Below are 11,321 nucleotides of genomic sequence, written 5' to 3'. Positions count from 1 at the left end.
CAGTGAAGTCATTTCATTACATCGACAAACCCTGCCATAAACACAAAATGGCAAACATTTTATTGACCATAATTCCCAGTTATACTGTGACAGTGTCTCTAATATACTTTCTATTTTCTGTGCTTGGCTTTTGACACTACCGAGGGACACATACTGAAGTAAATGGTAAAGTTCAGCCTGCCAGGTTGCATTTGTTGTTCTGACCTTTGTGATGAAGACAAAGAGGCAGACAACGGAGATATGGAGGAGCAGGTGGAGCTGCTGTTTTGGAGTGTTTCGTCGAGCTTCTCCGCTGCCCACGTTGTGATGTCCCCTGGGGACTGGTTAAAAATAAGCAATTACTCTGACACCCCACTAGGGACTGCTGTGTGCCGTTCATCTCCCCCCTCTAGTACTGGGCTCACAGCAGACATGACAAAGCCCCGCTAAATAAGCTGAAATCCTAGATATGGGAATTCCTTTCTGATCTGTGTCACAGTTTTCGCTTGACTTCAAATGCACATGGCGTCTTTGTGTTTGTGACACTCTTTCAGCATGTGCGTTTTCTGATCTGACTGTCCTAATAGATGAGGGGTTTTGTTAACACAAAAGCAGATGACTTGAAAACGTGATTTGAAGATGAAAGAGGCGTTTAATTTTTTTTCTTTTTCTTTAACTTAGCCCTTTAAAAGTAAAAGCCATTTCCTACCAGACATCTGGAGGAACACCCACCTCCTACCTCCTATCTTCTGATTTTCTATTTGTCTTCTCTCTGATGCCAGTTGACAGAGAGCAGTTTGTACTGTGACACATGATGATCCGTATCATAACACAGATTCATGTGCCTTGTTGTCTCAGCAACTTGTAATCTCCGCTACCCTGCTTGTGCCACATCTGTCGCTGGCTACGTCTCACACCATAATGCTTGTGCAACCTTTAACCATATGCTTGTTGGACAAATGTATGTGTGTGCGTGTGTGTTTGGGGGTTAGCTAACTGCTGATGGCTTTGCAGAACAGCTGACCTGTTGCCAAGGTAACCGATCTGCAGTGACAGTCGCTGTCAAACTCATCACGGCTAATGACTGGTTGTTTTGATTGATCCTTTATATTTCTTTTCCACTTTCTTGTAGGTAAGTTGTGTGTGTGTTTTGTTCTTCTAATTAAAGAATTCTGGCAGCGGCATTCCAATTAAACTGTCAGGATAATTCCCGTCAAAGAGGAAAATTGCTTCTGTTTATTGTCACGATTTGAAGGAAATCAGCAATTCTGTGACTGTGACTGCATGCCTGCCCCTCCAGGTAGAAGACATGAAAGGCTAATTGTAGCTTCTATCTAGGAGCCAGAAAACACTTTAGCAGAGACAAAGATGACTGTGGTAAAGGTCTAGCTTATTCTTAGGCTGTGAGGGCCTCATCATTGATCTTTTTGGCTTCACTTGGTGCCAACACGAGGCCCTACAGCTTCTTATTCCCATAAGAGTGCCAGTGACAATTTTATTAGACCACCTGTCTTAAATAAACAAGAAATAACAAAACCTGTTATACACTGTTATGTATTAGGAAATAACAAAATATTCACGTTTTTACACCTAAATTTAAGACAAAGGACTTATTTGAGCAAATCTGCATTACATAACGCCACTGTGTCAGAAAGTACGCTACATTTTCATGTGTGCCGTTTGAGAAAAATGAAGAATAGCAAATAGATTTGTTATAAAATTGAGCACATTGACATTTACAAATGATAATGTTGCCGACTGAAAGGCAGCAAGGCATGCGTTTGTTTCGGTGGCAATTCACATTTTTCTCAGTTTCACTATACTCACATTTAATCCTGTTTGATTTGTGGAGCTGCTGCTTTACCTCCCCCCCCCCCTCAATTTTCGGGCATCTCTCTGTTGGTCTTTCTACATCTCTTCATGCAAACCATTTAATCAGCTGATGTAAGTAATGAATGAATTCCAGTACATAATGTAATCCACCACTTTGATTGATGACCCATGGCCAGAGCCTAACTAATCTGACAACAGATGTGTTCCTGTGGGAGATTGCTCGTTAGGTTAGCCTGTTGGCTCTGTCTGGAATGAAAATGCTAATACTACAAGAGGCTTGGCAGCAGGTCTGCTGGGAGGGGTGACGGCAACTACATGTCAGAACCGGCTCAGTAATCCTGCCCTATAAAAATAAATAACCTCACCAGAGCTGCGGTGACAAGATTTAGTGTAAATTACACATCATTACATGATCATTTGGAAAACTTAGACACACAGCCTCAGCGTCACAAATTAGGTTTTGGCTTTCATTCCAGTAAATTGATATTAGAATAGGCATAATCTTATTAATGATGTTATTTTGGGGCCGACTGTTTAATTAGATACAATAACAACAAGAAGAAACAGTAGTAAGTGTTTGCAGTTACCCTGCTTGCCTATGCAGTGCTGTGTTTCTTTAGCAGTGGAATGCGTCATTTGTTAGCGTTTATTCAGTGTAAATACATTAATAAGGTCTTTAGGGTTGTAGTCAACTGTTAGTCATTAAAAGATCACACTCATTGTTACTGGAGAAGGTATTTTAGCTCTATTCAAACAATATCATGGTATAAATTGCTTTGTCTTTGTCACCTCAGCATGCATTTTCTTTGTTACCTTTTAAGAGCTCTCAACAATCTGGTAATTTATTTAATTTAATATTATTCATCCTGTCTGATCACTGCAGAGAAGAAGAATGATTTCTTGCCCGAGGAAAGAATACCCTCAACACTTCCATCATGTACAAGCATTTTTATGTTAGTCGTCTTTTATTTCACAACTCTTTTCATTGTGTACCTGCTGGTTTTACCCAAAGGAGCATTTTAGAAGTTGAAAGCTGGTTCTTGCGGTATCTTTGAAGAGCCGTTCCACATCTCTCACTTTTACCGAGATTCAGTTTGACACCTCGGGTGTCTTACAGAGACTGTTGACATACCTGCAGATGGATGTTTTGAAATCAGCCTGATGCTGCCAGCCTGTGGAGCAAAGAAACAGGAAAGCATGCTGACCTGTCCAAAGCAAACTTAATGAACCATCAGTCTGTACTATAACAAGAAATTCACTTCTTCTGCTTGAATCTATTTCTAAAAATGTACGTGCTTCTAACACTACTTCCTATAATTGTGCTTGTGGGTGGCCCTCAGAGATTACAAAGGTGTATTTACATAAGAGTGCACACCAGCATTCCCCTCCTATATTGCCACGAAGGAGGGGAAAAATACATCAAAATTGATGCAGCAGAACGCTACCTATCGTGCAACTAGACCACCAACAGTTTGATCTGTTAATGTTAATACTAAAAGAAGCTTACATAGCCTTTTTAGCTTCTCAGCCTCAGATCTGTTTAAGTTATAGGGTTTAGACCCCTCTGTGTTTTTCAGTGGTACTCCCACAGACATTTGAAAAGACTTTTACGAGTAATATGGGTGGCGTTCTCCTTTAACGCTGGAATAATAGATTGTTTTGGCCGCTGGCAGCAGGGAGAGAAGCTGACAGAACTACCACTCAGACATCACATTAAGTTCTTGGCCCTAATGTGCAGGCAAAAATAGCTTATTTTTACATCCAGGATGCCAGGAGAATATGAAAGTTGAGATCAGAGGAAAATGATGTGCAGGAGCTCTGTAGAGCAGTAGGGTTGGGTGGTCATTCTTAGTTATTACACCAGTTATTTGCTTCATTATTATATATACCATGATTATAGTGGTCTTTATGTATGTTTTAATAGCTTTTTACAGTCGGCATTGTCTAAAGTAGGAGCATAATACGGGAACACATAGAAGCACAGCTGTAAAAAGGTTTATAGCTCTCTTAGGACTGCTCTCATCCCGTGTTGCCCCCTCTGTCATTATAACCCTGCTCATCTTATGAATATGTAAACAATCAGGTTATCAGCACAGATAGTGAAGGCTTCTTAAATCTTCCTTTTATATCCTCAGATTTTCATTGCTGCCTCAGCTACTCGACCAGATTTCACATCATCAGTCATGTTATAGTTAGGGTGTGCTGCATTATAAACTCTAGCAAGCATCTGGATATGTGGATATGTGACTGTGTGTGTGCAGGTGTGTCCTGCTGTTAATAAAACAGGGCCTGTGGGGCAGATAATGACCCATTAGACCTAAGCAATTTAAGATAGAGTTATTGTCAGCCATTATGGTGCTTCCTTTGTTATCTGCGACCTCTTGCAGCGTTTCGGTTCCCGCTTTCTAATTTTTAACTATGGCTCCCCCTGTCCTTCAGACATGGTCGTGCAATGCAGCAGCTTGAATGCTTTTAGTGGGAGCGCCTCTTTTTTTCAAGTGACAGTGCTTTCAGTATGGTTCATGTGTGTTCTTAGAGAGATTTATTTATTGATATGAGAGCAAGATAAGAGGACAGCTGGCAGATCCTGATTGGATGAGTGTTGTCATCCATTTGCCTTTGCCAGAGTTGGCCTGTTTGCAAGATAAACAGTCATGTTGAAACCCTCAGGAAAATTTTGGATTTTTTTTTTTTAATCCTGGATCTGCCTTTGTCCCCTTTCTCTCTCCGGAAATAGTTTTATTTCTCTACAATCACATTAACTTGTAAAAAGCTCCATCCTATATGTTTTTGTTTGGTGGCTGTTCACATCTAAAAAGGGGATATTTCAGGTATTTTTACTTTTTTCAGGGCATGATTTATTATGCCACTATATGTCGAGGTTTTTCATTTCCATTTTTATTTCCTTCCATGTTCTTAGCTGCTTATCCAGTTCAGGATCGCAGCAGGACTGGAGCCTATCCCAGATGCCATAGGGTGAGAGATCACCAGTCCATCACAGGGCTAATGTAAAGAGACAGACAACATTTCATGCTCGCTACTGCCCCTGAAGCCAATTTAGGCACGCGGAGTGGACCTAATGTGAGGACCTTTCTTTGGACTCCACTTGAATCAGTGCATGCAATAAGAAAACACGCAAACTCCACAGAAAAAGGCCTGAAGGTGGGGTTCGGTGGGTTCAAACCTAGAACCTGGTTTCTTAAAGTTGAGACGTTTTGGCTTGTATTGTGATAGAACAGCAAAGAGAAGAACATGAGAAAGACCAGGGGAAGACTTGCAGTGACTGTCTTTGAGGCCGATTCATACCCAGGCAACTGCATTATAGCCTTTTAGCATATGGGTCACCTGCTACTAGTCGGTAAACTATATTGGCACCCAGTTATCAATTTAAGAAAAGGAAAATGCAGCTGTGGAAAATAAGCTAATTGTTTTAAATCCCTGAAAGGAAATTCAGTATTCCGCATGCAGTGACGTCCATTGTTTCAAAGTTCAGTGTACTGCATTCGTCTAATGAAAACAAGAAAAAACAGTTGGATAATGCCACAGGTGATGCTGTTTTTTATGCTTTGTTTTGTTGCTCCTTTCATCACTTGACTCAAAGGCTCAGCAGTGTATTGCATCATGCTATTTTTTAGGGATAAATACCAAATGGAGTTTTTGCCTTAACTGTTCAGGTGCCACTTAGAGAGTGTAGTAAGAGAGAGAAAAGTGTATACAGGTCCTTATCTACCAAACCAGATGTGGGCCACACGATTGCTGTTGTTTGCTCTGCATACAGTAGAATCAGGTCATTGTGGTTATACATTAACACTCCTCCTTGAAATCAGTAGAAAAAAAAATAGACCTGGATTTTAGCGTTTCAACTGGAGTCCACAGTTACCCCTCTGTTACTGAAACTGTACTCTAATCTCCATGTGGGAAGGATCAGTCAGGAAGACACATTTGCAACAGCGATCAATGAGGAATCTGATTAGCTATAATAATGCATCATCATTTACAGCATGGACCCATGCAGATACTTTAAAAGGTGGTCTGCAGATTTCTACACCATCTACTAGTTTGTGCCAAGCTGTGCTATGTGTGTGTGGCTGATTGTGGCCAGTGTTTATACACTGTAGATGTGGCAACGGGCCAATCTTATTACATCGCCCTGCCAGAGGTTGTATTGTCAGCAGCAGCCTGTTTGAGATGTTATGATGACTCGGGCATCTCTGTCATTCATACTGAGAGTGTATAATGTCCTCTTTGGTTTTTTATTGTTTTTTTTTCTAGTGTTCTACTCGAGATGTAGTGTCTCTAAACCCCAAGCATCAGTTGTCACCATAATATTATCAATTTCATTTCTCTGTTAGTTTTAATATGTATCTCTATCTCCTGTCCGGTGGTTTGGACCCTTCGAAGGTTACTGAGCGTGGCACATTCAGTGAAGAGGCGGCCTCATACTGCTGTGACTAAAATGGTTGTAGGATTCCTTTTGCTTCATTTGGCAGCAGTGCAGCCGGGGATTTTTATAACAGGTTCAATCACAGTCCGTGTTTCCTGGACTTATTGGTACAGGGTTGCTATTTACTCCTTAATTTACAGATTTGATTCACTGGAATTAAAATATGTAATTTTCTAATCGCACTCTGGTTTGATAGGAACGAGAAAAACTTTTCCCAATGTGTCTCTCTATGGCCTATAAGGATAAGTTTGGATTTTGGCGATGTACACACTTTAAATCATACTTTGTAACTGCAACCAGACATACTGTGTGGTGGATTGACTTAAAATTGTTGTTGTGAATTTGTTTGGCTGTTGTAAATGAGCTAAAACACTGTTGAGATTCGAGGTTAGGTTCCAGCTCTTTGAAGTGTCTCTCGCCGAACGTATTTTTCATCAGCTCTCTCTTAACTCTAACACGCCTGCCTGTCTCCATCTGGCAACCTATTGTAGAGCTCCCCAGTGAGGTAAATGTAGCAGCACTGATGTAATGTAGTGTGTTTGGAGTGTCTTCCTCACACCCAGTGGCAATACCATGCTGCCTGACCGGGTTCGACAACAGGCTGTAATTAAGAGGCTTTCTCACCTGCTGCTGGACTGAAAGAAAAAAAAACCAGCCAGCTTTTACCAGAACGATAAGTGAAACAAAGAGATGCAATACGCTAGCTACCACCACCTGTTTCTCCCCAGGTCTCTCCTCCCCTTCCAGAATGTCTTTGTCACACTTATATTCCATCTCTCGCATTCATCCTCCAGTTGAGTACACACACATTTGTCGTTTGCAGCTACAGATGTTTCAGAGGAGCCGTAGCGTGCTCTAATTGCTCGATTGTGTGCCTTTGTGTATTAACAGGTGTTTTGCTGGATCCACGTTACTGCTGCAATTTTAGCTTGGCTGCCTCTGTAGTATTCCCAAGTTTGCCACGGAAACAAAGTTAGAGGCTGCCGGGTTTGTGGGTGGGAGAGAGGCACAGATAATAGATAGACTGAGGAGGGCAAAAGGTGAAAAGATGGGCGTGTTGCTTTGTATAGTACATGTTTTAATGATCAAGAGGCCGTCCCCCCCATCGCTTTGTGAGGAGCAACAGATTACAGTTGTCTCGGTCACTTACTGTATATGTGAGGCTGTCTGGAGCCTTATGATTGCCTTGGCCTGTTATTCCATCCAGCAGCTCAGACAGGCAGGCTGGCCTTCTCCTGATGGCTTGCTCTCTCTGCCCAGCCGTCATTTTCACCCCTTTTAACTCTCCTCTCCTGGCACAGCAGTGCCTCTGAGCTTTCAGAGATTACCTTAATGGAGAGAAAAAACTGAATAGCACATGCCTGCTGGGTTATATATGTGTGTGTGTTTTAACCTGGAGCCTGATTGCTTTAAGTGTATAGCAGACGCAAGCAGTGAGAGAGCAAGACAAGAGAGAAGGGGGGTTATTTTTACAAGTTCATAGTCATTTTTTGGCGCCATATTCAATGAAACTCAAATGGTTGCCTTTATATCCGCTACTGTAAATTTCAAGATGTGTGACGGCTTGCAATCACTGTCACACGAGTCACTTGTTGCAGTTGGAAAATCAGTAGCGACTGCCTTTTACCTCATCTTAACCTTACCTGACTTTTAACCACCCTTGTTTAATCTTTGATAATGCAGCTCACAGTACTCTTTTTACGGCTTATTCATTATGGAGATATAGCCTCTTTCTTGAGTTGTGACCTGCAGGGTTTATAATGTCCTGATTGTTGGGTTTTCATGAGGTTATAGTTAATCCTGACATGCCCTTCTTTCCTTCTGGTTGTTTGTTTTAAGTGTTCCCACTGGAGTGCACCGAGTTAAAATTGCTAACAGCTTTAGGCTTTGCAAATTTCCTTTTGCCTTTAGCTTCAACAGACGAGCCGGATTTGCAATTTGCAGTTTTTTACCTACTTCTGCTTAATTTTACATCTTCCCCACTTTTTCTCAGGTTTAATAATCAACTAGTCTGTCCTGCTGCAGCCGGCATTCCACAAAGAGCTTTGCCTTGCTAGCAGTAAATTAGATTGCATTTACAGGGAAGAGCTCGCCTTGTTTTCCCAACCGTCTGCATAGGGAGGAGATTGAGTTATAAAAATAAATAAACTTAATTCAAAAATCCAAAAAGAAAGCAATCAAAAGAAGTTTCACTTATAAAAAATATTTTTGATAGCAGCAACAGGGCCAGAGGGCCAATTAGGAGAGATGATTGAGTTTTTCTTAGCTATTGTTACACTTACTCGTTAATTTATTCCCTCTTGCCACTTCTGCTTCTTGCTGTCTGACAATGCACAGTCGAGACTATTCAAAAACACTAGAAAAAAGCATGTACTGTATGTGCCAGAGTTTTCAGACACAAAGTAACTTAGAAAATACTTCATACTTTAACTATTTCACAGATAGGAAAAAAAGCTTTCTGTCCTCCTGTTTCTTACTGCCACCTAAATAAGTAGACAAGCAATCCATCAGTTAGTTACTGATTAACTTGTTTAGCTAGATGATAGCATTTCAGCTTCTTTAGTGTTTTACCAGAGTAGTCTCGAAAACTAAAGATATCACCTTTAACTGTTGGAAATGATAAAAGAAATGTTCATTTTTTTCTGACATTGTGCAGACCAAATTATTATTGATTAACGGAGAAATCCTCCACATTTATCTATAATTAGGAAGCCACTGCATCTCCATTATACTGTGTTTAACTGCAAGCACCATGTTTTTTTATGTCAAGAGAATGTTTATTCAAATAATGCTTATTCAGAAGCCTTAAATTGCACCTGCATATGGCACACTATGTACAGACTCAAGTGTTTTGAAGTGCCTGTGAAATTAGATTTAGCTAATAAAGAATCCGGAGCTCTGATTATTTGCACCTTGCAGCTCTCTTATCATGCTGTGTGACTTAAAGCTTCTCATACACCCCCTGCTCGCTCTGACCCACATGTTTAACATCCCTAAAATATAAAGCTGCACAGGCTGCCTCTTCCAAATCCGGCAAAAAGCGAATCCAAACCCCTTCTCCTGATTCTCCATACCATATGTCTTTGCATATGATGAGTAGCAAGTTCTCTTCCTGAGCTTCAGTGGGTGGCTGTAAAAACACGTTTTCGTATACAGTCCAGAATTTGGTTGTAGTGATAGAGATTAATATTATGCATGTATGTCTCTTAATAGTTTTCGTGGGTGGTTTGGCAAATACCTCGTCAGGAACTGAAATTGCCTACATTTAAAGATAGATGAGAAAAGTTAAGGAGGATGAGGTGATTATGGGGGAAAAAACGACTAGTATGAGCCCTGTTTTTTTTTTTAAGCAACTTCTATCTTTTTATGCATAATCTTTAATTTGTAGAAAAATCTTCACTGATGGAAGATGGTTTCAGACTTCATGCATTTTGCATAAACCGGGAGAAATATCACTGGAGTTGGACTGCGCAATCAGGCTGCATTTGTTGTTAGAAGTTGTTTTTTTGTTGGGCTTTTTTGGACCGTATTATAGTATCTATTTTTCCAGGATTGTAATTTCTTCTCCTCTGTTTGTCTTGTGTTATCTCTCTGAGCTTGCCGCAGCAGGCTCTTTTTATTTAGACAGGTTAATGCACTTGACTGTGGCCTCTATCTTGGCAGTGCAGCTCAGGCCTCATTGGGCTCACAGATCTTATCAGTTCTCATTGCAGGCTCCTGTTGTCATTCAAGTCCTCTGTTTTTTAGCTGACCAACATCCTGCAACTTCTCCCGGAGGCGCTTTGTAGTTGCAATTTGGTGCGCTGCAGACCCAGACTTTATGACAGAAAGTGCTTTCTTGTTATATAGTGTACACTAGAAATCCTCCCCCAACCCATCTTTTTATGTGTGTTTAAATGATGCTGCCATTGCGTGGGCTTTTACAGATTGTTTTGGCTGTCAGGGTTATTGTCTGCCAGCTTATGTGGAAATATATTGGCTGAGAATGACGAAAGTAAAGATGAATAACCTGTTTCCATTTTCTATTCTTACGCTCCTGCCCACACAACTTTTACTCCCGCTGTTTTTAAGATGGAGGACTTTGTGTACAGCTTTGCAAAGAATATCCACAAACTGCAGTTCGGAAAGTTTTTGGGTTGGATTTGAAACGAGTGTTACAAAGAGATACGGAGTCATTCATTTTGGCAGACGTTTGCAAGCCATTTAACTTCTGCTATGACATAAAATCCTACTAAAACATATGCACAGCCACATAGCATATTGGCCTGAATACAGACCTGACATTAAGGAATTTCCAATTATCTGACATCTGTTGAAGACAACTCATTTTGAAGATAGGAAACATTTCTACACTCATCTTGTTTCCCTGAGATACATAAGCCTAAGGAAACTCCTCTGTAGCTGACAGATTCTTGATAATCAGACATGAAAACATGCCTAGCAAAGGAGGATTATAAAATTATCCCCACTTTTTAAACTTAATTTCCAGGAGAAAGAAACGAAATCGTATACAGGCCGGTTTAGTTGTTTACGCCGTCATTCTAAAGAACAACCGTGTAGTGATAATGTCCTAAATGTTTTTTTCCAGGCATTAACCAGCACTGATGCATTATTTTTGTTAAGAGGTTTGAATTATTTAGCTAACAGCTAATAAGGGCTTGCTACCAGTGCTTGTATTTTGCTGTAGATTTAGCCCTCGTTACCCTTTAAACGTTTTCCCATGTGTTGTCTTAACTTCAAGTAAAAATACTAATACTATATATCTAATTAAATGGGCTACTGTATTTTAATGCCGGCCGTAACGATGGCACTTGAAGAGCCAAATGTTTTTTGAGACGGTATTCACTGTGAAAAGTTTGACAGTCAGTCTATAGGACTCTATAAAACTCTTGGCTGTACTATAAATGTTTGCTGATGTTTCGTTCTCTTCTTAGTTTTATGCCTGTCTATAGGCAGCCTAGTGTACTCAGCTTTTCACTGTCACCGCTGCTACTCAGTTGCATAATAAGCCATACTACATAGGCACAGCTTTGCCAGCCATTGTAATGGGGCCCTTGAGTCAGGT

The 11,321-nt window shown here is 40.6% G+C and overlaps 1 protein-coding gene across 1 annotated transcript in view; it reads left to right on the top strand.

The window, feature by feature from the left end:
- Nucleotides 1-1,246: 1,246 nt before the first annotated feature.
- si:ch211-278a6.1 (SRC kinase signaling inhibitor 1) overlaps nucleotides 1,247-11,321 on the top strand; it is a 57,832-nt gene continuing 47,757 nt past the window's right edge. Inside the window, exon 1 of the mRNA XM_039611264.1 lies at nucleotides 1,247-1,279. Coding sequence (XP_039467198.1) covers nucleotides 1,264-1,279 — 16 coding nt within the window. The 5' untranslated portion in view covers nucleotides 1,247-1,263. The remainder of the gene's footprint in view (nucleotides 1,280-11,321) is intronic.

The sequence above is a fragment of the Oreochromis aureus genome, linkage group 4 (genome assembly GCF_013358895.1).
Source record: "Oreochromis aureus strain Israel breed Guangdong linkage group 4, ZZ_aureus, whole genome shotgun sequence".
NCBI classification, from domain to species: Eukaryota; Metazoa; Chordata; class Actinopteri; order Cichliformes; family Cichlidae; genus Oreochromis; species Oreochromis aureus.
Note: the sequence above shows the minus strand (reverse complement) of the source record. Positions and strands in the feature narration are given on the sequence as shown.